This window comes from Lynx rufus, unplaced genomic scaffold, assembly GCF_022079265.1.
Source record: "Lynx rufus isolate CCGP_SWC_20201006 ecotype Redwood Valley unplaced genomic scaffold, mLynRuf1.p SCAF_21, whole genome shotgun sequence".
Lineage (NCBI taxonomy): Eukaryota > Metazoa > Chordata > Mammalia > Carnivora > Felidae > Lynx > Lynx rufus.
Genome location: NW_025814836.1, coordinates 11,028,295 through 11,054,931, shown reverse-complemented (window position 1 = coordinate 11,054,931; position 26,637 = coordinate 11,028,295). Strand labels below are relative to the sequence as shown.

The 26,637-nt window shown below is 51.0% G+C and overlaps 1 protein-coding gene across 1 annotated transcript; it reads left to right on the top strand.

The window, feature by feature from the left end:
• Positions 1-882: 882 nt before the first annotated feature.
• On the top strand, positions 883-26,430 carry SYNM (synemin). Its single transcript, XM_047086558.1, has 5 exons — positions 883-1,692; positions 8,891-9,015; positions 19,255-19,325; positions 22,723-25,175; positions 26,092-26,430. The coding sequence occupies exons 1-5, from the start codon at positions 883-885 to the stop codon at positions 26,428-26,430; spliced, it is 3,798 nt and encodes a 1,265-aa protein (XP_046942514.1).
• The last annotated feature ends 207 nt before the right edge of the window (positions 26,431-26,637 follow it).

The following is a 26,637-nucleotide window of genomic DNA, read 5'->3' as shown; positions in this document are numbered from 1 at the left end:
AAAATCTCTTTAAGGTCTCACTCCAAAAGAATGAAAATGATATCAGAAAGCGGAGACTATGTCCTTTGTGGGTAATTTGTATAAGGAGAATGTGAAACTCTAGTCAGCCCATATCAAAAGAAAAGTTTTGGCTGTATGTACATCGAAACACTGGCAAATGAATATGCATTTATGTTCAAGTTAAAATAGAATATTTAATGCACATCTATGTATGTGTAAGTTAATGTGCATATATTAGATTTATAGAGGTATATGCTTTAAATTTTGGTATATTTAATTTTTATTAAATTTATTTTATTATATTTAAATTTTATTAAATGTTTTACAATAATTTTTTTTTTTTTTTTTTTTTTTTTTTACATAGAAAAATAGAAAGGCTCCGATTTCCAGTACTGGGGATGAGAAGTCTCCTGTAAGCGACCAGTTCTAGCTCACTTAGTGGAGACTTCTATATCCTTCCATGGACTCCAGGACCCTCGGGTGCTCTAGGTGCGCGTGTCGGGGCAGCGACAGGGACCTCTCTCCGGCATCCCTTCTCCGATCCCTGCCCGGCGAGCGAGCCACCGCCCGCTTTTAAGTGACTGTGGACGACGAGGACTCCTGGCCACCCGGTCCCTGGGCCGGGCGGCCGCGTGGCGCCGCTGTTATTCCGGCAGGGGGCGCCATCTGGCCGCAGTGGTCTCGCCGGGCCGTGCTCTGATTGGCTGGTGGCCGTGGTCCGCGCCCGCTCCCGCCCGCCCCGTCCGCTAAGTGCCCGGGCGCGCCGGCTCCGGCCCCAGTCTGCGGGCCTCCCGGGCAGCGGCGGGGCCGGAGCGGCGCGGAGGAGGGGACAAGACCAGGGCAGGAGGGAACCGGCCGGCAGAGCCCCGTACGCCCAGCAAGATGCTGTCTTGGCGGCTTCACACGGGCCCCGAGAAGGCCGAGCTGCAAGAGCTCAACGCCCGGCTCTACGACTATGTGTGCCGCGTGCGGGAGCTGGAGCGCGAAAACCTGCTCCTGGAGGAGGAGCTGCGCGGCCGGCTCGGGCAGGAGGGCCTGTGGGCCGAGGGGCAGGCCCGCTTCGCCGAGGAGGCGCGCGGCTTGCGGCATCAGCTGGACGAGCTGAGCTGGGCCACGACTCTGGCCGAGGGCGAGCGCGACGCGCTGCGGCGCGAGCTGTGGGAGCTGCAGCGGCTGGGCGAGGAGGAGCGCGCCGCCCGCGGCCGCCTGGACGCCGAGCTGGGCGCGCAGCGGCGCGAGCTGCAGGAGGCTCTGGGCGCGCGCGCCGCCCTCGAGGCGCTGCTGGGCCGGCTGCAGGCCGAGCGCCGGGGCCTGGAAGCGGCCCACGAGCGCGACGTGCGGGAGCTGCGCGAGCGCGCCGCCCGCCTGACCATGAGCTACCGCGCCCGCGCCGCCGGCCCCGCCGCGTCCCCGCCGCGCCTGCGGGAGGTGCACGACAGCTACGCGCTGCTGGTGGCCGAGTCGTGGCGGGAGACCGTGCAGCTGTACGAGGACGAGGTGCGCGAGCTGGAAGAGGCGCTGCGGCGCGGCCAGGAGAGCCGGCGCGAGGCCGAGGAGGAGACGCGGCAGTGCGCGCAGGAGGCGGAGGCGCTGCGGCGCGAGGCGCTCGAGTTGGAGCAGCTGCGCGCGCTGCTGGAGGAAGAGCTGCTGCGGCTGCGGGAGGCGTACGAGCTGCAGGCGGAGGAGCGGCAGGTCCGTGCGCCGGGACCGCCCCACCCCGGACTCTGTGGGTGGTGAGGGAAGGGGAGCGGCGGGGCTCCCCGGACCCGCTGCGTGCGCCCTGGGCGTGGCGTCGCCGACGGGTGGGGCCGGTCTGGAGGTGCCCCAACGGCCCCGGGAGCTGGGCGCGGAAGGGGGACCTCGGGGGTCCCGGCGTCTCACCAGCCGCAGGAGAGGAGGGCGGTGTGTGGGACAGCCGGCTAGTGCTAATGTGGCGGGGCCGTCCGTGCCGTCTAGATAGGTTGTCAGTTTCTTTAGCTCTTGACATGAGAGGGGGCATCCCGACAAAAGACCCAGTCAGCTCCAGGTTCTCTTTCGATTTCCTGTGCTTCGTGCACCTGATTTACACAAAAGTGAGCCAAGAAACCCCTCCCTCTGACTTCCACAAGTGACCGCAGAGGTGACAGCTCATTCCTTCTCGGATAGGTCTCAGCGCCGGGAGGTTTCTTAGGCACAGTCAAGCCCCTACCGGGCGCCATTCAAAATGACAGCCCCTTAGCCGTAGGGGCACCCTTGGGGGAAAACTTAAATTGTTCCTAAAACGGCTTCCGTTTTGCCAGAGTGATTTCCCTGGAGGAGGCAGCTGGTTTGGCTCTCTGGGCCACTCGCCCTGTTTGTTCTTGGGAGGGGCAGGAACCTCCATGCAGAAAGGAGCTTAAATCAGAGATGTTTTTCCCACAGCACAAGCGGGCCATCAGATCGCTGGGTAGTGTAAGGGTTGTGGAAACGTGCTGGTCCCTGTGGCAGGATGTTATTACAAGTGCAGGGTAATATAAACAGTTACTATTTCGGAGAGGCAAAGCCCAAACCTCTGACACTGATCGGGTGACACCTGTGACTGATTATTGTGTGTCCATCCAGTCCAGCACTGGGTTTGGCCCTGGTCCTGCCTCGTCTAGGCCAGAATTGAAAATACTCCCAAATCGTATTATCCTTAGTTCTCAGGACGGCAGTTGACAATAACATCCACAGAAATTCAGAAATATTTTAAGGGGATAATTTGGGGTTGAAGATTTGGGTAGAGTGATTTTGTGCCCCCCTTTTTTTAAAGTTAAAAGTAAGTGAAACATGATGGTTGTGGCATAGAGGACCATGGTGATGTGACAGGTGTCCACAGTCAGCAAATATCTATTGGCTGCTCGCTCCTAGGTCCTCAGCACTGCGGTGGGGTTTCAGTATTCAAAGAGCTGGAGCCTAGATGGGAAATCCTGTAAAGCAATACAGTACTAAATTGTTTGGAATTTATAGTATTTTTAAAAATGTTTATTTATTTTTGAGAGAGAGAGAGCTGGCTGGGGAGGGTCAGAGGGAGAGGGAGACAGAGGATCCAAAACAGGCTCCACGTTGACAGCAGAGAGTCTGAGCTGGGGCTTGAACTCACAAACCATGAGATCATGACCTGATCCTGAGCCGAAGTCGGCCGCTTAACTGACTGAGCCACCCAGACGCCCCTAAATCGCCCAGAACTTAATCTTTTAGGATGTGGGTCTGGTTGAGCCTCCGCCTCATAATTGTCAAAAGCATTCTCCTGGAGTTGTAGGTGGAGCAAAGATAGGGACTGGCTGAAGTGTGTGCTGATTTCCAGAGCTTTCTCTAGACTCCAGAGTGCTTCCCTCTCCAGTGATGACAGCCAGAGATGCTAGTTCCACAGGGCCCCATGCACTGCGTTGCGTGTAAGTTAAAAGTATCTTAGTAGGCTTTCATGGAGCTTTTAACCAAAAGGAAGTGCCAGCCAAACTTCCTGTCCACTGAGCCCCTTTTCAGGGAATCTCTGCTCCCACCTCAAGGGCCCGGGCTGCACTGGCACTTTTAGAAACTGCTTCTTTGAGATGTATCGTGTGGGCCAAATCCTCACCATTTACTGTAGTCGTAGCTCACTTGGCCCATTCTGGACATTGAAGCTCTGGTTACAGGGTTCTTTTTTAGCCCAGGACCCTTTTCCCCGTAAATAAATCTTAGTGCAGCCTCAGATAGGAGCAGATAAAAACAGAGCTCTTCTGACTGTGCAGAAGTGGGGACTTGGGATGCACAGTTGGAATCACTGTCCCGCTCTTCCATGCAGAGACCGGGGCCCAGAGAGGATGTGCCTTCCCTGGGGTCACACCTGGGGGGGGCTAGGACCCCACCCTCAATCTGTCCGGGTGATACCTCTCTCGTTGGAGTTTACTTCTTTGCCCTAAAAGTAGAGAGCAAGGAATGTCAATGGGGCTTGGATTGTTTTCACTTCCAATGTGTGTAGATTTCATTCCTTCCCTATCCCTATACCGAATCTTTCCCCTGTTAGCTTAAAGCAGCCAGATTTCAAACTGCATTTCCAAAGATTCAACACCAACCATTAGAGTATTTTTTTTTTTAAAGTGTAAAGATACCAGGCATTTGTTAAAGAGTAAGTATCAGTGATTTAAGCCCAAGCCCTTGATATCTTCAGATTCTATAGATGCTCTGGGGACCCTGAAAATGCAATTAAAACCCGATTTAGCTAATATAGTGTAGTACATGTTTCATCACTAAGAGTTAGCCTTTATCAAGCGCTTCTTTTGTGTCAGGTACCACAGGGATCGGGCTTTTCCCACAAATTCACTCTTAGTCCTCACCCCGATCTTATGAGGTGGATACTAAAATCAGCCCCATTTTACAGATGATGAACTGAGGCACAGATGATGAATTAGGTCCACCTAGTTTGTAAGTGGCTAAGCCAGGGTTCTATTCAGGTGCCAGTATCTGAGCAACTAACCACTAAGCTGCATCTTTGTTCCCATCCAAGATAAAACATTTAACCGGTATTCTCTAACTCAGGGCTAGCCCAGTGGTGCCCAGTTAATCTGAAACTCCTAAAATCCTTTCTGACCCTTCCAGCTGGCTGTTGTTAGTATACTCCTCCTGTCAAATATGTTTCATTTGGCTTTTGTGTTCCATGTGGTTTAATGGGGCCCCTCCCCTACCCCTCCTGGAGGCAGGAGCTCCTGCTCAGCGCCCAGAGAGTCTTCCTGGCTCTGGGCCTCCTGTGCAGCCCAGGAGAACGAGATGCTAGCCAGGACTCTCTTTCTGGGAAAAGTGGTTTTTCCCCTAAGGCCTACATATTAGGCCTTCTCTCTGTTAGGCCTCTCCGTCAGAGTTGCCAGAGAGAAGTTTGCTGAACTAGACATCCAAGTCCCCAGCATTTTGTACTCACTTAAAGCCTGAGTAATACACCCTGTCTCCCAGTTTGCAGGAAGGAGCTTTGGACAAAAACTTAAGACATTTGTGGTTTATGCCAGCCTTACCCTATAAAGACTGACATTTTTTGCTTGCAAAACTGAGCTCTTCACCTTTGGGGCTAACTATAAAAGGCAAGTCCCCAGAACGTGACTGAATGAGACCTTTCTTTTGATTAGAATAGGAATGGGTTAGCCACCCTGCCTGGGACTGAATTCTGGCTCTACCACTAACTGTGTGTCCGTTTCCCCATTTGTAAAAAAGGGATCATAAAATCCAATTCACTCATTCATCCGAGGGCTATTGAGCACATAATGTGCCAAGCAAGCTTGGTTCTTAAGTACCAGGGATATAGCAGTGAACAAAACAGAGAAAGTCCCTTGACTTCACAGGTCTTGAGGTGGAAGCTGCTCAGTGTTCAGGAGGCGGGCCTGGCTGGGGCAGAGGAAGCAAGGGGAGCGTGGCCTGTGTAGGACTTGGGCTTTTGCCCTGAGCTGCATGAGGAGCCACTGGATGGCTCTGAGCAGAGGGGAGTGGTGGTCTGACTGTGTCTGAGTGGAACTGCTCTGGCTGCTGTGTAGAACGTAGACCGTGTGGGGCAAGAGTGGGAGCAGAGCAGACTTTTTAGGAGACTGCAGTAATAATCAAGGCCGGAGGCACTGGGTGCTTGGACCAGAGGCAGGGGTGGGGTGCTGAGAGGGAGCTGCCCTCCAGAGTTGAAGCAGACAGGGTTTGCGGATGGATTGGATGGCAGTGGAAGAGAGGGCCAGAAATCCCAGTTGATGCCAGTGCTCGTGGCCTGAATAACCGAAAAAAGGGAGCCCTCTTTGCTAGAGGGGGTTGGGGCAGGTGATTTGGCAGATCTGGGTGGGAGATCAGAGTTCACTCTGGATGCCTCTTAGATACCCACCTGGTATTGTAGCATAAAATTATGCGCCTGGAGTTGAGGGTATTGTCTGGACTAGAGCTATAAACACTTAGGATTCAATTAACGCTTGTTATTATGAATACATGCAGGTTTGGGGTCTAAAACAGGTTATCGTGGTATTTAAATCCCTCCAGCTCTAACACTCAAGATCCTGAGTGACTGTGACATTTGCAAGCTCTTCCTATTTTGTTTGTGTGACTTGCTCAGCAAAGAGCGGCTTTGCTGTGGGTAAGAGAACGATTTCTCTGGACACTGTCAGCAGCACGCTTTCCCTGATGCAGAGCTACATTTCATCATCTGTTGTGATGCCATCCAAAAGTTCCCTAAATAGTAACTAAAAAAGGTGACCTCTCTCCCCAGCTTTTATAACATTAGGCGGATATGCTTTCGCTTGGTTACTTAGGATCAGCGTGCTGTATCTCATACTCCACTGCCTCTGGCCTGGCCTGGCCCACGGTTTGAAAACCTCTGGCAAGGTAGAAACCAGGTCTGAAGCTTTCTTCAAGCAGTAGGATCGGTTACAATTTCTGTGGAGACTGTTAGGAGCCAATAATAAGTCTTAACGTTCCTGCTTCCAAAAGTCAAGTAATTTTCCTTTGACAGTTTAGGAAGGGTTGAATCACATGGAAATACGGTGGGAACTATATTTTTTAACTTACACCCAGTTTGATTTTCTTCCTCGTATTTTGTGGGGGTGCAGAACCATTCTAGAGTGCCCTCTGGGGAGAGAGAGAATCTTTGGGCATACCTCTTTGGCCTGGCTGGGGGGTCCTGACCTCCTCAGGACGTTTGTGGTTGGAGAATCGAGCGCACGTGATATTTTTTTTCTAAGCGAGTTCACAATAATTGAAGTTCTCTATAAAGAATACATTACTACAGATTCTCAAGTTGTGAGATTTAGGTTGAATTTCATGTAGTAGGAAGGAGTAATGGCTGTATGTTTATAGCATGTTTTAACTCTAACTTATACCTGGGATTATACTCCCTCTAACAGGGGAGAACAGAGGATTTTAACACCAAGACTTAACTATAGATGGAGGAATATCCTGGCTAAATTCTGGCAACCTTGTCACTTAAATCCAGACTGGCCAATGGTCTGCTTAGGTGAAGGTCTTTATCTACTTACATGCCAGTTTTCCAGGAGATTAACAGAGATCTACTGTGGGATACTTGCTAGTTCTTAAATTTACTTCTTTGCTTTAAAAGCTAAATAGTTTCAGTTTTTTGTTTTTAAGCACCCTTTATATACCAGGAGAATCTAACAATCATTCGCTGAGCTAGAACTCTTTGGGAGGCAGAATTATTTTCCTGAAGATTGTGCATTGTTTAAAATGGTAGCTCCAGTGTGAGATCTTAGTTCATTCTTTGGTTTTATTTACATATTAATTGTGGACCTTTAGCATATCACCAGGTGCCTTTGCTGGAGGGATTACATGGGGAATGGAAATAGATCCCCTCTCCTTCTGGCGTTACAGTTTTTGAATTTCACAAAGATAAATATCTAAAAATGTAGCCAGTTTAGTGAACTGTATTCAGAAATAATGCTGTTTTCCATTACAAACCGGAAGTTAAAGTATATGGACTCATTCCAGTGTTTAAATATGTGCTCAGTTAATTATTCCTCAGAACAACTATAAAATATTATGCAAAAACTATAATTCAGAGTAATGCAAAGCTATAAAATGGCACTGATGGAGCCATTGTATTTATTAACTAAAAGGTATTGTCGATTTAAAATAGCACAACTTGGGGTGCCCGGTGCGGGGGGGAGCTCAGTTGGTTAAGCATCTGACTTCAGCTCAGGTCGTGATCTCACGGTTTGTGAGTTCAAGCCCTGCATTGGGCTCTGTGCTGACAGCTCAGAGCCTGGAGCCTGCTTCGGATTCTGTGTCTCCCTCTTTCTCTCTGCCCCTCTCTTCTTGTGCTCTGTCTCTCAAAAATAAATAAACATTAAAAAAAAAAACAACAACTAAAACCACATCTTGAGGAGGTACTATTATCTTGATCATTTCCAGTCCAACTCACCAGTTGTGTACTGTGCGATGTAGAGGGAGTGGGCATTTTTCTAGAGGAGGGGGATGCCCAACGTGGCAGACCAAGCCCGTCAGTGTCTCCCAGCCAGGGGGAGAGAAGGATAGATGTAATTACCAGGTGTGAGTGGAACCAGCATAGGGGCTGTGAGGATGATGTGAGCATGTGCAGAGAGAGTGCTTACGACTCTGTGCTACAAGTACAGTCAGAAGATTTATATCCCGTTCTGAATTGACATTTATGCCTAGAAGATATTTCTGTCTCATCAATGTAGCTTTCTCCCCAGATGATTGTAAAGTAGCTTTTCTAGGTGAAACACAGAGCTCTGTCAGTGTACCTGCTTATCGTTGGGGAAATCATGAGTACGGAGAAAATTCTGTTTCACATCTGAGTGACTTCTGTTTTTGATGTTGTAAACCCTCTGCTCTCTGGTCTGGGCTTACTTTCAATAGCATCTTTGTAGACTGGTTTGATATGCTGAGTTTCCTAAGCAGAGATTCTTTAAGAGACTCCTAAGCATTCATTATTATTAGAAAGTAGGAGCAGAGGAGCCAGTGTCCTATCAAAATCGTCCATGTGCAATACAAAACAACTTTCATGTGGGGGTGCCTGGGTGGCTCAGTCGGTGAAGCATCTAACTTCAGCTCAGGTCATGATCTCACACCTCGTGAGTTCAAGTCCTGCATCAGGCTCTGTGCTGACAGCTCAGAACCTGGAGCCTCTTCAGATTCTGTGTCTCCCCCTCTCTCTGCCCTTCCCCTGCTCACTCGCGCGTACTCTCCCTCTCTCTCTCAAAAATAAACATTAAAAAAAATTTAAAAAAACTTTAATGTGGAAGAAATACTGTATTTAAAAGTCAAAATATAAAAATGCCCTGACAATGACTGCATCTTTAAGAAGCCTAGAGGTGGTTGTGTGTGTGTGTGTGTGTGTGTGTGTGTCTTGAACTGTTGGTACCTTCAGTTTGACCAAGCAAAGCTCTAGTCCTGTGATCTAAAAGCCCTTTGTTCTCTTTAGAGAGTGATTACCTGCCTGGAGGATGAGAAGGCGGCCCTCACCTTGGCCATGGCCGACCGGTTGCGGGACTATCAGGAGCTTGTGCAGGTGAAGACTGGCCTCAGCCGGGAGGTGGCAACATATCGGTAAGGATGCTGTGCAAAGAGGTTGCCTTGGCGAAGCTGGAGATCCCCCGTAGCCTCCAGAGTCCCTGAGGCTCCATGATAATCAGAGGACGAATCCTGGTGTGGCCAGCCCTGGAGTCCAGGGCTAGAGAGGAGGAAGAGCGGGGCCTCACTTAGATCACCAAGCCAATCCCCCCCCCCGCCCAGTGATGGGAATGGTGGAATTCATACCCTTGCCTGGCGTCTGCGTGTCCTGGGCCCCAGGGAAGAGTTTTACATGTGTCAGCTCCTTAAATCCTAGGAATTAGCTCCTGCGTTTACAGAGGGACAAACTTCACTCAGGGAAGTTATGGAGCTAGAATGTGGGGGGTCAGGACTCAGACCCAGAAACTCCCAAGTCCACGTGCCTGTTGCACTGTTCAAATCTCAGGGCTCTGATTCTACTCCCCACAGCTTTGGCCTTGAGGAACTGCATTTCTGCCAGCAGATGAGCATGCTACTTTAGGCACTTGGCTTTGTTTGTGGAGATGTTGACTTGAATCGGGGGTGAGCAACCCAGATTAAAAGGTCTCAAAGCCCTCCAAGGGGCTGGATGCTGGGTGGGCAGAGAACATAGCCTGGGGCCCCTGGAACTGCCCGTGGGCCAGCAGAGCAATGCTTCCCTTGGCGTTCCTTTCCCCTCCGGCTCCCCATGGTAAGCAGTCTTTGGTTGGGGTGGTGCCCCATATTTCCTGCAGCTTTCATGCTCAATGAGGACTGGTACAGAGGGGCCCAGATCTCAGACACTTACAGTGGAAGCACTTTAGGAGACCCTGGATCCCCGCTTGTGAGGATGATAATAGCAACCAACATTATCGAGCAATTCCTTTGTGGCTGTTCACTGTTCCACAGTCTCCCTCTCTGGGTGGTTAGATATTCTTCACCCCTTTCCCAGGTGCAGGAGAGAGGGGCCTGGTAGCCACCCCCACCCCCACCCCCCCCCCCGCCCACCGCTTCACTTCCAGGATATGTCGGAGCATACATAAATTGATTGCGGGTGTGAACGAGCTCTGGAAAATCTGCCTTGGCAAGTGAGTAGAAGACATGGTCATAAGTGCCATCTTCTGACAACATCACTGCTAACAGATTGGGGGAGTTCAACCTGGAGAGGAAAAGGAGGGGACCAGGGTCCACTCCCTTGATTAGAGACAGAGCCAGGGCAGAGGCAGGCCTAGTTCAGCACTCCCTGTGGGCTGCCTGCACAGTCTTCTGATCATGATTTTCCTCTCAGAATATCCAAATGGCCTGGGTAGCTTTGATATACATTAGTAGCCTAATGCAGCCTCGGGCCAGCCTCACTGTCTGTACTGTCTGGAAGGACTCGCCTCAGCCACCCTCTCATCAAGGCCCTCGGTACCATCAGTGAAGAGGGAGCAGGCAGTGGGGCAGCCCCTGGCCTGGGCCCAAGGCAGCCACTAGGGGGTGAGGTCCGCCTAGGGCCCAGCAGCTGAATGGGAGGGTGGGCAAGCCAGTGGGGGCTTTGCTGCGCCCCTCCCTCTGAAAGCCGTGCTGTGGCTGAGCGCTGCAGAGGCCTTGGTAGTCTGGATGCGGACAGAGGGTGGAGGAGGCGACTGCCAGCCTGTCCCTTCTCAAACTCCATCTCCCACATTGTCCTTGGAGACCCCCTGGGATGAACGATTGCAAAATTAAATTGGTAGGGAGTTCCAACAAATGCTGCGTGAGAGAATCTGGGTTTACTAATAAGGAAAACTTCAAAACGGGCTTTATTCAGGGGGAAGGAAGCATTAATCAGGATTTTCTTCACTTACAATGACAGAAGGCCTTCTCAGACTGGCTCAAGCCAAGAGCAGTGTTTATTACTTGCTTAACTGAAGAAGTTCCTGGTTTCAGGCACAGTAGGTCCGAGTGCCCTGGTCAGGTTTGATGGTGACTGTCCCTGCCACTTGCTCTGGTCTCTTCCTTCTTGGCTCTGCCCACGCTGCGGCAGGATGGGCCCCAGGCAGTGCCAGGCTTTGACCTGGAGGTCAGAGGAAGGGGCTCTTTCACATCCATCCCACCAGAACTCCTGGGCCCAGCTCTCTGGCTCTCTTGGGCCACGTGTTTGTCCCTGGTCAGGGGGACAAAGTGCTCCGGGGCTTGGAACAAGGGGTCACCCTCCCTTGAATCCCACGGATTGAGATAGCAGGGAGGTGCCCTGAACTTGCACTGACCGGAACAGGTGTGGGTTGTCCCAGCAGTGTGACGGTCGGCAGGGGCCCAGTGTACTGCTTCTGTCTGTTGCTGGCATTTCTCTAACCCAATTAAGGGTTGACTTGGCTACCCCCTAGGAATTTAGGTGGCAACAGGACATCCGAAAAGCAGGTGATTGATTTCACCGTGTGTCTCTTTGAAGTCCAAGTTTGCACGGGGAAAATGATGAGCCTGGGCCTGGCCTTGCCTGGTTGCAGATACACCACTGGTGAGAACTGCTTGCAGGCCTCCCTGCTTCCCAGGGCTCAGGATTTAGTCTGGGAGGTGCCCACAGATCTAAAAGACATACAGGCAGTTGAATATAATCCCTTTCTTTGTATGAGCCAAAATTCTAGCATTATTATAGCTGCTGGGTGTCCTGCAGAAAAACCCTTGTCATATGTGACTCTTGTAGGATTTTACCTCGCTGCCCAAATTCTAGGCCAGGTATCAGACTTCACATTTGCGTTAGTGCCCTTTTGTTCTTCTGACCCTTTCACAAGTGCCCGTTTGATCTTTGTAAGTCTTGACCCACTGTCTTTGAGGAAGTTGACCCTCCTTCCACACCCTGCCCCACTGAGTGCAGCAGAGACTGTCAGCCTCTTGGGGACCAGGGCCTAAGGCCCCCTGCAGTGTGACTTCTTACCAGCCCTGTCTGGAGGGGCCGAGGGTGGCTGACAGTGTGGCTGGCATTGCTTTCCTCTCCTGACCGAGATCATCTACATTTGCCCCAGGTGTTCCGTGCAGTGCCCAGAGTTGATAGCCACCATTCTGACTAAGCATCTCATATGGAAGAGAAGGGGTGTGGCTCCTTAAAGTCAGCAGCACATCCCAGTACAGCTGGAATTTGTCAGCTGCGCGGAGGCCGGCTCTCAAGTGTCACCAACACTTCTGAACCCAGATATCTGGCCCTTCACTGTGAAAAAGAAATACTAATAACAAAATTGTGTAATTTATAATTAAATGTAGACTTAGAGTTTATAAATAAAGATACAGATTTAATAAGATAATAAAATTAGAACAAAGCAAACCCCGGAGTCTAAGGCTGGAGGATTTCAGCAAGCCTAGTGGGCCAGTTGGTGGCCAGGGAAGGTAGTGGTGTCTCACCTGGTGGGTGAGTGTGAGAATGAGCCCTCTCCTCCTGTGGGACTGGCCGATGCTAAGACCAGGGCAAGCACCGGAGAAGGCGGGCTGGCACGGGGACCCGTGCTCACTCTCCTCTACCTGTCACCGGTGAAGTTGTCTGGGGCTGGAGGTGCTTGTCTGCCAGATCCGTGATTGTGAGTGTGTTTGTTACACTGGCAGCTGAGCGGCTGGAGGGGAGATGCGCAAACGGGACAGGGTGTGGTTCTCAGCTCCATCTGTACTTGGGGGTCATCTGGAGAACCTGACGAAGCTTTGGCCCCTGGGCCCAGTCCTAGATATTCCAGTTAACCTGGCCCAGGATGGGCCCAGGTCTGGTGGTTTTACAGCTCCGAGGAGAACCGTCAGGTGCAGCTGGGGTAGAGAAGCATGGGTGCAGACCAACAGGGTTGGCATCATCTCAAGCCTGTGGGAAATGCAGAATCTCCGGCCCATTCCAGACCTCCTGGTCCAAGTCGGCCTCATGACGAGATCCCAGGTGATTCGTGTGCACATCACTGCTTGCAGAGCGGCCTGGGGACATCCTGAAAGCATTAAGCCTGTCTCACAGTAGCCTAGGGATGAGGCAAATGAAGGGCAGGCGTACTGGTTGCCGGGTGCTATGGGGGCATCGTGGATGAGCACGCAGCCACGGGCTTCCAGGAAGATCGTGTGGGAAGGGCTTCCGTGCAGAAGGGCCAGCCTGGGTGAGGATCTGAGGACGGAGCTAGCGTGGCATCTGTGGCAGTGCCGGGAATTTGGGCAGCTTGGTTTTGGGGGCCTGGCATGGAGGGCTGTGTGTGTGATGGATGGGCAAGAGCCACCCCTGTGAGGCCATGTTTTGTGAGTGGGGTCTGCCTTCCGGCTGCTCCAGAGACGCTGGCAGGCAGGGCCACAGACATATGGCCAGTTGCTTGGTGCTGAGGGTCACGTGCGGTGGATGAGGCTGTGTGGATGTAGGTCGCCCCCTGCACTGTGTAGGAAACAAGAAACGCCCTACAAGCCACACAACTGCGAGGCATCTGGAGATCAGAAGGGAGTTCTGAGAATCAGGGAGGGCTTCAGGAGGGAGGTGAGACTGATCGGATCTTGAAGGATGGTGGAGATTCGATCAGACATGTAAGGAGAGAGGGGAGGCAGGAAGTGGGGGGTGGCATGTGGGGAGGGACCAATCCCCTTAGGTGAAAAGCCAAACAAGGTGATAAAAGAGCACACATGCCAAGAAAACACTGTAGACCGTTTACTGCCAGCTAACAGGGTCAGATAAAGATGGTTCAGAGGAGGGACAGAGAGCTGCCAGCCGAGGTTGGCAGGAGAGATTTTCAAGAGATGTGAGATTTGAGTTGGCCTTGGAGGGCTGGGAAAGTCGGCAGTAGGAAGTGGGCTGACAGGAAGGACTCCGGAAGGAGCTCCAAGGTGGAGGAGTCTGATCAGAAAACAGGTGGAGGAAGGAGAATGCAAGGTGAGTGAGCAGAGGCCTGGGAAGAGGGCAGATGGAGGGGCCTCGACTGGAGGCCACTGAGGTGGAATCTGCACAAGCAGGGGGCAGGGAGGTGGCCGCTGGCAGCTAAAGGGCAGGACGACTGCGTGCCGAGGTTGCGGGGGGTGGGGGGATGGGTGGTGATGTAGGTGCAGGGAGGCCTCAGGAGGTCTCCGGTCACTGGCGATTCAGGTAGAGAGGACCTGACATGGGTGGCCGAGGGAGCCTCTGCGTAGGCTGACCAAGGCGCCGGAGCCTGGCTGGGGGGAGCCCAGGAGCGTGGGAGAAGGGTGCCGCTCTTCATTACGTGCTCTTGCAGACGAGACCTTGGCAGCGAGCCTTCTCTGTGAAGCAGCTGCTTGTTCAGGCTCCGTGAAAACCAGGGGCCAGTGATGCTGTCCAGAGCCCTCGGCACCCCAGCCCCCCCACCCCGCACTGCTGACACGAAGACCTGGTCCCAAAACTTCAGATTGAGAGCTTGCATAAACGCAGCTAGAAAATAGTCTCCTTGGGGCGCCTGGGTGGCACAGTCGGTTAAGCGTCCGACTTCAGCCAGGTCACGATCTCGCGGTCTGTGAGTTCGAGCCCCGCGTCGGGCTCTGGGCTGATGGCCCAGAGCCTGGAGCCTGTTTCCGATTCTGTGTCTGCCTCTCTCTCTGCCCCTCCCCTGTTCATGCTCTGTCTCTCTCTGTCCCAAAAATAAATAAACGTTGAAAAAAAAAAAAATTTAAAAAAAAAAAAAAAAAAAAAAGAAAATAGTCTCCTTGCCCTGCCCTCCCCCCCCACACACAAAAAGAGAACAGAACCCAGTCATCAGGAATAAGCGATTAGAAAATAGAATGAAAAAAAAAAAAAACACTTAGGGGTGAAACAAAAAAAATGCAAAAACACCCAGGGATAAACGGAGTCCAGAAACCACAAAACTGCAGGCTATGAAAATCGTGTGCACGAGAGTCCCGTCCTGGCTTTCTAATCTGCGGGGTCAGGTGATGCTTTCTCCCTCAAAATATAAAATGATGCTTTGTGTTTTAGGTTTTGGGGGTGAAATATATAACAGTTGTTCTAAATGTCGCTTGGAGAAATGGAAAGCAGGGCCAGACGATTTTTCAAAAGAAAAATACTGAAGGGAGTCTTGCTTTACGTATGAACATGTAATGCAAAGATTTGCTGCCTGCGATATGTCAGGCAAAGTCCTTTTTAAAAGGTTAGGTTGGAAACAACGTCAAAGTCAAAACATGTTCTTTGTATGTCTGCGCAGCGGGGACGTGCGAGCTTCCTGTTTCCTCTTTGTAATGGCAGCAGAGACAGTGTGTTTCAAATGGGGGAAATAAATATTCAGTCTCTGGGTTTGGACCGCTAATAAAGCAATACAGATAATTCCTTCCATTGGCAAGTTCATCGTCGTAATGATATTTTTGGTTGCTGTATTATTTTTTTAGGATTACCTATCCCTTTGCGTGCTCCAGTTCAAAGGAAAAACAGTCCTTTGGAATTTCTCAAGCTCTTGGAGGAATACATTTAGTTTTTCTAAATTAAATCCTACTCTTTTGAAAACTTATAACCACGTGTCATAAAACTCAACCACGTGGCTGAGACTTAGCCAGTTATTAGGTGAGATCTTTGAAGTTCATGATGTCTTGTAGTTTCGGGGAGAGGAGACAGAAAGGATGGACCCTATGTTTGGTTGCTAGCCTTCCCCATGTCACTGAAGAAACGGGTTACCCTTCATTAACCAGGATCGTAGGTTATCCAGAAACTCTTCCCCTCTTGGACTGCTTCAGTTAACTGAAAATTAGCTCTCTTCTTTTTTTTTTAAAATTTTTTTTTTTCAACGTTTATTTATTTTTGGGACAGAGAGAGACAGAGCATGAACGGGGGAGGGGCAGAGAGAGAGGGAGACACAGAATCGGAAACAGGCTCCAGGCTCTGAGCCATCAGCCCAGAGCCCGACGCGGGGCTCGAACTCCCGGACCGCGAGATCGTGACCTGGCTGAAGTCGGACGCCCAACCGACTGCGCCACCCAGGCGCCCCAAATTAGCTCTCTTCTAAGGTCAGTAGAAGATGATGACGATTGTGAACATTTACTGAGCACCTGTTCTGTGACCGCCGTTGTTGTGAGAATTTTCCAGTTTACCGGCACCACACACTGGTGAATGCTGCCTGTTTCTGAAATGGGGAAAGTGAGTCACAGAGGGTTTGAGTAGCTTGCCCAAGGTCACAGAATGAGGAAGTGGCAGGCCCAGGATTTGAATCCACACAGCCCGACTCTGGAAGTTTCTCCATCAACCACTCCCTATGCTTCCTTCCTTTCTCTGTTTTATTAGTAATCTTGGCCCCTCTGTCGATCATTTGATTTTTTTTTTCTAGTCTCTAGAACAGATGGATGGACCTTTGATACGTGATTTAGCACTGAGCACAGAGGGAATGACCAGAAGCAGCATGGCCCTAGTGTGACCTTCCACAAAACACCTGTAGTGTGGGGCGGAGCCTTGCCAGTGTGGATGGTCATATTGTCCTCTGTCTCCGCCTCCCTCTCCTGCACCCAGCCCTGAGTCCAGTCAGGGTGGCAGGCAGCCCCCTACCCTCTCTGGATCTTAGAGGCCAGGGAGGCAGTTCTGAGGCTCCTTCCCCGGCTCTGTCCCCTTTGCCTCCCCTCACCGCCCCGCCCCTGCACTTAGCCAGGAAGCACTTTGTGAACCATCCCAGTAGGCTCCACTGGCATCACTTCTGGAAACATCTTCCAGCTGTCCCTCTTCCCTCACTCTTGTCCGCACTTATTGCGGACAGAGGCGTGCCTTGTGCCCCCAGTGAGGAATCATAGCGGACGTGCCCTGTAATTGCATTAGGATAATCTATCCCGGCCAGAGAGCCCCCACTGTGGGCCTGGCTCTGATGACCAGTGGGGTCTATTAGGGCCTGGAGCCTGGCCAGAGGCCACATTATAGCTCACTTACGCACTATGGATTTGTCTCGGACTCCTTAATGAGGCCAGGGACTTGGTTTTCCTGCACATGTTTGCTTATTTTCCTGCTCTAACAGGCTGCCAGCCTGCGGGGCTGTATAAAATGTTCACTAATAGCTCGTGATTCAGGGGGTTGGCATTTCTCACAGTCACCACGGCTTGGCGGCCGTTTTCCTCCAATGCTCTCGAAATAACCAGAGAACGCTCTACCCTTTTCTTAAAGTTGTAGGAGTCTGTTCCCTAAAAATGTTCTTTTTAGAGCTTTTGAGGAAATTTCTGGCGTCTCCTCGGCAGAGTTTGTTTGTGCCTCTGTCCTTTGAGTCCTGTGAGCTGCGTTGGCCCAGGGCAGGACTCTGTGTATGTCAGGAGAGGTGTCTGTTAATTAAGGTGTGAATTAAATGACAGTCCCTCAACTGTGCCTGTAAGACTCTGCGCTGGACACTCGGGCGGAGAAGGTGACACATCGCTTTGCCTTCCGGGAGCCAGCCATTGAGAGGACGACCGAGTTCTTCCCCGGAAGAAGCTTCATTGTGGGAGAGCCCTGGAGGGGCGTTTTGATGGAAGTCACCAAAAGATGTTGAATATGCTTTCATTGATACGTTCTGGAGGGTCTGTCTGCAGGATTTGTTCTTTTGAAAATGTGTGTGAAATCCTGATGTGTTAGGCGTGGCAGGAAGGTCTAAGCAGCTTGCAGGGATGATGGGCGCCTGGGCTCCATCGACCCTCCCCACTGGTGAGCTGTGTGCCTTTGGACAAGACACTCTGCCTGCACTCCAGTGCTCTTACCTCTAAGCCGGATGCTTATTGTTGGCCCTGTGTGGGGCGGGATCGGGGGTGCTAGGAGGGCTTCATGAGGGTCAGAGCCACGCTGGGTGCCCAGACTTAGCCAGGGCCGGTGACCAGCACGTGACCACACAGACCCCCTCAGGTGACTGGTGCCCGCTCCTCGGTAACCATAGCCTCCCCCTCAGGGTCCTGAACTCAGTCAGAGTTTGGTGACGGTTGGATTTCCTGAGAGAGGAACAAAAGCATTCTCTCTGAGGGACGGGGGAAGCTATTTCTATCCCCCAGGGGATTTTCTTTATCCCGAACACCCCCAGCCCCCTGCCCTGCCTTGTCACTGAGTTCTCTGCTGACCCGGACTCCTCCTGGAACCTAAAACGCTTGGTCATGAGGATGTGGGATTAACGGGTTGGTGTCCCGTTTCCTGGCTTCTGCCCCGAGTGGACGGGCTGGGGCTCTGGACTGGGCCCCTCATCTTCCTGAGTGAGTACCTCAGTCCCTGCTTCGGTGGCAGACCCCCTCCCCTGCCGCATACACCTTGAGTGGGATCCCGTTCGCCCTTGTCTTTGCTTTTTTCCTCTGAAGGGGGGGGGCCTCTTCCTTGGCCATCCCCCACCTGCCCACGGGGTTCTCGCACTTACGGGGATCACCACATTTGAATCGGTGGAAATAGAACTTGGCGCTGGTTTGCCTGAACCACTGAGTCCCTGCTCGGATCTGGCATCTCTCCTCCATTTTTGTGCCCAGCTCCCAGTGGTAATATCAGTATTTCCAAGTGGGCCCAGCTTCTGGTTGCCCTTTGCCATATACAGTGTGTTTCTTGGAACTGACGTTAGTGACTTCACACATTGCTCTAGCAACCAAGACAACTGTTGTGGCCGCAGCGGCCAGCGTCCTCGGGGTCTCTCTGAGTGACGGACGTCCTGGTGCTGACCTGTCCCAGCATGCCGGGTGTTTCGGGCCCAGAGCCTGACACCCCATTCTCCCCCAGGGCTCTGAGTTGTGTGCGTGAATGACAGCTTACTGAAGACACTGCAGTTTTAGGCTTCTGGATGTGGCCAAAGGAATCACCTGATCAAGTGCCTTTTGCTGTTTCATTAAAGGAGAGACCAGGATGCTTCTCTGGATGACACGGTGGAGAGGTGGTCTGCAGCCTGTCCTTTTCCTCTTCTACCTGCCCGCTTTCCATCTCTTGTTTTCCCTTTTCTCCCAGTGTAAAAACCATAAATACATTCTGGCTGCCTTATTTACAAACCAGTGTCAGTCCTTGCTCTGCTCTTAGTCGACCCCCAACGTGTGACTCCAGAAAGACCCCTGTGGGAGTTATGATTATTCTGGGGCCCTTTAGCTCTGGGGAGATCTGCCGTGCATGGGCCTGTCCCCGCTTCCCAGACCCCTGATCCCCATTCCTAGGCCCACATCTCTCTTCTCCTCCTTTTCCTTGTCCTGGGCTTGGAAGGGCTTTCTAGAATGTCTGTAGCCCTCACCCCACATTATGTTCATTGCTCTATCCAGCCAGGCCCACTGAGGTGGGCTTCGATCCCTGTGGTGCAGTATCTTCAGACACAAGTCCTGTGACACTGGGACACTGTGGTCATGGACCAGATACTACATACTATGGCTTACAGCAGCACTTCTCACTCTTTTATTTCCTGATGGATTTTTTTTTTTTAATTTTTACAGAGCCTTACTAGAAGGAGAAAGTAATCCAGAGATACTGATCTTGACTGAGCGCATCGAAAACGTGCCACAAGGTAAATATAAGAAAAGCTAAATATTTAATTGTAGGGTGTTTTCTATATGAACAGGTTGATTCCATGGTTAAATAGTAAGGCATCATTTGTCAAGAAGAATTTGGGATTAGGTATGATTTTTTTTTTTTTTCAGGTAAGTGTCATTCATGCCTCTCAAGTACCAGCCAGATTTTATTTGATAGGCTGTGGTTTAAATAGCAATGTAAGTGTGAATGCATGGGACAGTGTTTAGTAAGTTCATTTATTCATCTAGCCAATACTTTGGGGGCGTTTCCTACCCAGTGTGGTGAGTGGGGAGGAGGGGGGTGCTGATGGAGAGGCAGGAAGGGTGAAGGGTGAGGAGACAGTGGACGTGGACTTGTTTGTCATACCCTTCAGAAGGAACACCCTTTACGGACCAAAGACTTACAGGTTGTTTTTTTTCCCCCCACCACTTCTGGATATATATCTTTTTTTATTTTTTATTTACTTTTTGATTTTTTTTTCAATATGAAATTTATCATCAAATTGGTTTCCATACAACACACAGTGCTCATCCCAACAGGTGCCCTCCTCAAAACGCGTCACCACCCCTCCCCCTCCCCCCCATCAACCCTCAGTTTGTTCTCAGTATTTAAGAGTCTCTTATGGTTTGCTTCCTTCCGTCTCTGTAACTTTTTTTCCCCCCCTTCCCCTCCCCCCGGTCTTCTGTTAAGTTTCTTAGGATCCACGTATGAGTGAAAACATATGGTATCTGTCTTTCTCTGCCTGTCTTATTTCACTTAGCATAACACTTTCCAGTTCCATCCACGTTGCTACAAAAAACCATATTTCATTCTTTCTCATTGCCACGTAGTATTCCATTCTGTATATAAACCACATCTTCTTTATCCATTCATCAGTTGATGGACATTTAGGCTCTTTCCATAATTTGGCTATTATTGAGAGTGCTGCTATAAACATTGGGGTACGAGTGCCCCTATGCATCAGCACTCCTGTATCCCTTGGGGAAATTCCTAGCAGTGCTATTGCTGGGTCATAGGGTAGATCTTACAGTTTTAACACAAGTATCAGGAGGTATTACTTTGTATGGCAAGTAGTCTGCTCTCTGGAACTCGCTGGCCCATGGGGGCAGAGGTGGGAACGGTTATACCGTTTGTATTACTGACCTGCATTGGCCCGGGCAGCTCAGATTGACATGGGTAGCAGGTGTCACTGGGTGCCCTAAGGTCTGTCTTGATTGAGGCCAAAAGCTACAGAATAAAGGTCATATTTCCTGTAGCTACGGAACCAATGAACAGGTTAGTGTTCACTAGAAAGACCCTAAGAAACCTGCAGGATAACTTTAAAAAGGAAAAAAAAAAAAGCTTAAAAGCCGTATAGAATCTTAAAGGGCTTTCTGGCTAAGCAAGGCAGATTAAATTACTTACAGTATGTTTAGTATATACCTTATTCAGCAGAGTTTCGGTCTGCATGAGTATTACCATATTCAAAATCATGGCAAATTGGGAATGCATATATTTGGTACATCTGTCAGGAGAATATTTAGTTAACTGCCAGTCTGGATAGATGGCATATTAAAAAAAAAAAACAATAGTTTCCATCTTTATTTTTCAAAAACAGCAGGCAATTCACAGATTTGAAAAGTCACTGATTCAGAACAATAATTTTGGTTTCAGGTGTCTGTGACTGGTAGGAATTGGGTCTTAGACAATATCCAGTAAGTTTACTTATTGATTTTGAGAGTAAGGTTGAAAAAAAGGAAAGATGTTATTCACCAGATTTCAAGGTTTACTTCAGTCACTTAGATTTTTTACGTGAGGCTATTTAAGTCTGAAAGTCCATCACATCACTTAGAAGGGAGAGAGGAGAAAAGGGCTGGGGCCACACTTCGAGGAGAACCACCAGTTGAGGGCCAGGGCTTGCTAATCTTTGACTAGCTGAGTTCTTGGAGCCTAGGGAGAACTCAGCAGGAGGGTTACTGGGGCCTCTGTTAACTTGTTTCATTCACTGATTGTTTCATCTGGCTTGTTAAAGGATACAGAGACAGTATTTGTAAACTAAATCTATTTTAGCAGTTATGGATTAGGCTAAAAGAAAGTAGCATTAGAATAAAGAGGACCAATTGTGAACTCTTTTAATAGGCTTTGAGTTTCCAGATAGTTGTGTGTCCTGTGTGATATACATGCAGTTAACTGTTCACTGAATAAATGTACGGATGTGTTCTTAGATAGTGAATTTATCAATACACTTATGTTTCTTTTGTAATATTGTATAGAATAATTCTGGCCACTTGCCCACACTCGGTTGACAGCCTAAAACCAGTCTGTCATCTTCCATATTTCTTGGTGAACCTTAATTAAAGACCAGATGGTTCTTGCAGTTTCCCAGGGATTCATCTTCTGGGGCTTCTCTGTTTAAGATCAGTATATTGACCTGAAAGGAGGAATCTTGGAGAAAATGTCCTGGCCTGGTCTTTCTCTTGTACCCTGAGCTCTGTCCTAAAGAGGCCCCTGGCTTTGGCTGATGTGACAGGGAGATCAAGGGTGGAGAGTGGGCTTTGCTAGGCTCAGCCGGATGGGGTGTGGTGGGCACAAGGGGGCGCTCTCAGGGTGGACGGTGCTCTTGACCACATTCTAACCCACCAGCTGCTCTGCCTGAGAGCAGGTACCCACCCGGAGTTTGGACATCCCCGAGGGTAAGCACCCTCTGTGGACCATCCGGAGCAAAGCAAGAAGCCCAGGATCAGGACATTAAAACAGACCGTAGTGTTGGTGACTGGTCAGCTCCCTGCTCTGGCTCCCTTTCAAATGGACAGTTTGTAAAGAAAAAAAATAGAAGTATAAAAATAGAAGAAGCCAGGGAGGGAGCTTTAGAAAAAGTGAACCTCGTCAATACTTGTTGGCCCAACATGGAAACCAGTGACAAATCAGGGCATATTAAATGGGGGAGAGAGAATGCCAGTTAGCGTGGAGTGATCTCGTACTTTGTAATTATGAAGCTGTCTTCTGCACGGAAATAAGTAAAATAAACTCAGGCTGTCAACAAAGCAGCAATGCATGTTTCCAAACTATCATGGTACTGTGAAATTTAATCCACAGAGGCTAGCACCCAGCCTCTCGAATGCACACGCCGAGCTGCGTGAGCTCACGTTTGCTGATGTTTGTGAAGGTGGATGATATTTGAAGATCAGCAACGAGAGCAAAGTGTTGTGCTGTGGCATGCATAGCGCTACATTTTATTGTAACGGGTTTTTTTTTTTTAAACTACCAAAATCAATGATTTGGGGGTGGAAAATAGCTCATTTGTAAATGCCCTTCCTGCCATAATAGTTTGTATTTATGATGATGGGATGGGATTTGACCTGTAGTGATGCTTTTAAGATGAGAGAGGTAATGATGACTGTCGTTTTCTGCAGAGTTCAGAAAAACATCCTATCAGTATGCCAGCACGGTGCTGCAGAGGGAAAATGAACGAAATCTGTTTCCCAGGCGGAAAGCACCTCTGGCCAGCTTCAGCCACAGCCTGGCGCAGCGCTCTCACCTGTCGGCAAAGCCCGGAGCTCGGCCCGCCGTCCCAGGTGCTGCGGGCAGTGGCTTCCTAGGCTCGGGATATTCTTCCCTAACCACTACCCGGTGGGAGAAAACTGACGGCAAAACTGCCGACTCTCAGGAAAAACCTGCCAACAGCCAAGCCAGCGTCAGAACTTTCTCTCCAGTGCCCGGTCTTTTAAGGGATACTGAGGCTCCAGCGAAAACATTCCCCGAAAGACCGAGAACCGCGGGTACAAAGGCCGCCTCTGCTAATGTAGCCAAAGAGCCCGCCCTTGCCCAAAAGCCCTATCGGGACAATGTGTCGGCAGGTGCTTCCAAAAGCACGTGGTCAAGTGAGAGAACCGTCCTTGTGGAAAAGAAGACAGGGGCTAACGTCACGAGAGAGCAGGAGAGAAACAGGCCAGGTGCCATCCAAACAAAGTGGGAAGAGAAGGTGTTTGATTCCAAAGAGAAGGCTTCAGAGGAGAGGAATCTAAGGTGGGAAGAGCTGACAAAGTTAGATAAAGAAGCAAGAAAAAGAGAAAGCCAGCAAATGAGGGAAAAGGAGAGAGGGAAGGAGTCGGCGAAGGAGAAGAGTGTTCGAGAAAGAGAGGTACCGATCAGTCTAGAAGTCTCCCAGGATAGCACACCAGGGGTGGCCCCGAAAGGTTTGCAGACTCCCCTCCAGGGGGATGCTCGTGACGGTGCAGGCAGAGGCATGGAAAAGAGGGAGGCCAGGTTCAGGCTGGACCACGGCGACACCACCAGCTCCCCGAAGGGCGACTCCACGACCGAAACCATAGCCGAAAACATCGTCTCCAGTATCCTGAAGCAGTTTACCCAGTCTCCTGATACAGAGACATCTGCTAATTCTTTTCCGGACACGAAGGTCACTTACATGGACAGGAAGGAGCTTCCCGGCGACAGGAAAACAAAGACTGAGATAGTCGTGGAGTCGAAACTGACCGAAGAGGTGGATATTTCAGACGAGGCTGGCCTGGACTATCTTCTGAGCAAGGATGTTAAGGAGGTGGACCTGAAAGGAAAATCGGCTGAGCGGATGATAGGAGACATAATCAACCTTGGTCTGAAAGGAAGAGAGGGGAGGGCAAGGGTGGTCAACGTGGAGATCATTGAGGAGCCCGTGAGCTATGTTGCTGGTGAGAAGGCGGATGAGTTTTCTACCCCCTTCGAAGTGGAGGAGGTTGATGATGTGTCTCCGGGCTCCAAGGGGCTGGCTGAGGAGGAAGAAGGTTATGGAGAAACAGACGTCACGTTCTCAGGCAATCAGCATAAAAAGACCAAGCGGCCCCAAGAGAATGTAACTCATGTTGAAGAAGTGATGGAGGCGGGTGACTCAGAGGGAGAGCAGAGTTATTTTGTGTCGACCCCAGATGAGCACCCTGCGGGGCAGGACAGAGACGAGGGCTCGGTGTATGGGCAGATCCACATTGAAGAAGAGTCCACCATCAGGTACTCTTGGCAAGATGAAATCGTGCCAGGGACTCGGAGAAGAATAAAGACGGACGATGGGCTGGGGGAGAAGGTGGTGAAGCCGTTGGACATCGCAGAACCTTCTGTGGAGGAGGAGGTGGGTTATACTCACTGGAAGGAACAAGCTAGGAGTGGTGAATTTCATGCTGAGCCCACAGTCATCGAGAAGGAGATTAAGATACCACCTGAGTTCCACACGTCCATTAAGGGATCCTTCAAGGAGCCCAGACACCAGCTGGTGGAGGTTATCGGGCAGCTGGAAGAGAGCCTTCCGGAGCGCATGAAGGAAGAGCTGTCCGCTCTCACCAGAGAGGGTCAGGGCGGGCCCGAGAACGTTTCGGTCGACGTAAAGAAAGTCCACACCTCCGGGGGTAGGTCTGTGACCTTGGTTGCCGAAGTCAACCTCTCGAGAACCGTGGATGCCGATCAGTTAGACCTGGAGGAGCTGAGCAAAGACGAAGCCAGTGAAATCGAGAAAACCGTGGAGTCAGTGGTACGAGACAGTTTGGCCAGGCGGCACAGCCCGGCGCCTGGAAGCCCAGACGGGGAGACCGCAGAGGAGCCCCCGGCTGCCGGCTTTCGCTTCAAGCGCTGGGCCACCCAGGAACTGTACCGCCCCGGCGGTGAGGAGGGCGATGCCAGCCGGGCCTCTCAGGGCACAGAGCAGGTCGCTTCCCCGGGTCCGGTGTCAGCCACGGTAGAGGTCACCAGCCCGAGGGGCTTTGCCCAGTCACATGTGGTAGAGGACGTAAGCCGGTCTGTCAGGCGTGTTAAAGTAGACCCCACTGGGATTTGGAGGACTGAGCAAGTCTCACGAGAAGGACCCACTGCACAAGTGGTGGAGGTAAGTGGGGAAGGGGACCTGAGTCCGGCCCTGAGCTCGCCAGGAGCCACCTGGTGGTCTGTGAGGCACTTCACCCTGAGTCCTGATCAAAGTCAAGTGTCCCAGGAAGTCTTCCAAAGGTGTGTCCCTGCCTTTGGGGAGGCAGGGGGCACAGAAGAGCCTGGCCCGATAGAGCTGTCCACAGATATGGACACAGCGGGGAGGCACAGTGTGTTTGGCTCCGAACAATTTCACGCTAAAAGGGAAATTACTTTTCAGGGCCCCATTTCTGGGTCGGGGAAGGTTGGCGATTATTTTCAAACAGAAGAGTCAGTACCCAGACTTCTGTAAAGGACCTTCAGGTGGGCCCCAGGGAGGGGTGCGGGGAGCAGATCCAGCTCAGAGCCCCCCTTTCAGACAGAAGGGTGTTGAGTATCAGGGAAGCTTCCGTGAGCACTGAAGAGTGGTCAGGGGATGGCACATCCGTCAGGCAGGTCACAGTCCGGGTCAGCAGCATCAGACCCCTGAGCACATAGTTCCCCGGCCTCGGGAATTCAGCCACTCAGAAAGCAGTGCCCATGGAGAGGGCTCGGCAGACGTGAGCCAGGCTGCGCGTAGTTCCGCTGTGGGTGGGAGGATCCTGATGACCGGAAAGAGCACCTTCCAAAGTGCCAGTTCCCAGTGGCCTCAGGAGGCCAGTGTGGGAGATGCACGAGGGGCAGAGGAGACACCGGGCATGAGCAGAGCCTTTAGGCACATTTGTCTGGGTCCCGCAGAGACCACAGCCTCTGAACGGGTTGTCTTCCACGAGCCCGTTTCCAAATCGCTTGCACCTGCCGGTTCAGCGGGCTCCCCTGAGCTAGGCGAGTTGGCAGACGGCAGCGGGGTGCTCAGGCACGTGGCACGGGGCCCCAAAGACTCTCCGTTTACCTTTCAGATGGACGTAAGTCACGTGGAGGCGAGCCCCCGCTGGACGCAAGACACCACGGTCTTCTTCCCCGCAGGGACGGAAGCGGCGGCTCGTGGTGCCCCTGACCGTGGTGCCTGGAGAGACGGGGGCAGTGGGAATGCCTGGGTGGCCAGCGTGAGCTTTCAGGGCTCTTCCGGGGACGGACACCAGGTCCCCGGGGAAAAGGGCAAGGCGCAGGCTGAGTTTGACAGGACGGTGCAGCTACAGAGGATGGTAGACCAAAGGTCGGTGATTTCGGATGAAAAGAAAGTTGCCCTCCTCTATCTAGACAATCAGGAGGAGGACAATGAGGGCCACTGGTTTTGATAAGCAAGTATTTTGTTTTCAGTGGTGTCTTATCTGGTAACACAATAACACACAGAGGCCTTTACTTCTTTGAAGGAGGGAGGCTCAGTCTTTATGAAGACCTCCCCACTTTTCTTACCTTCTCCAAAGAGCGCTCTGGGCGATGTCACTTTACTTTATCATCTGTAAAGGTGTCAAATTAATTCATGCCTTCGAAGGCATTTGGAT

What these genes read in the sequence shown, in the direction of transcription:
- SYNM (XM_047086558.1), top strand. Translation starts at nt 883, where the DNA reads ATGCTGTCTTGGCGGCTTCACACGGGCCCCGAGAAGGCCGAGCTGCAA. An exon ending in TGCAGGCGGAGGAGCGGCAG is followed by an intron (nt 1,693 to 8,890) that starts GTCCGTGCGCCG and finishes TGTTCTCTTTAG; the next exon opens with AGAGTGATTACCTGCCTGGA. An exon ending in CATCGAAAACGTGCCACAAG is followed by an intron (nt 19,326 to 22,722) that starts GTAAATATAAGA and finishes CGTTTTCTGCAG; the next exon opens with AGTTCAGAAAAACATCCTAT.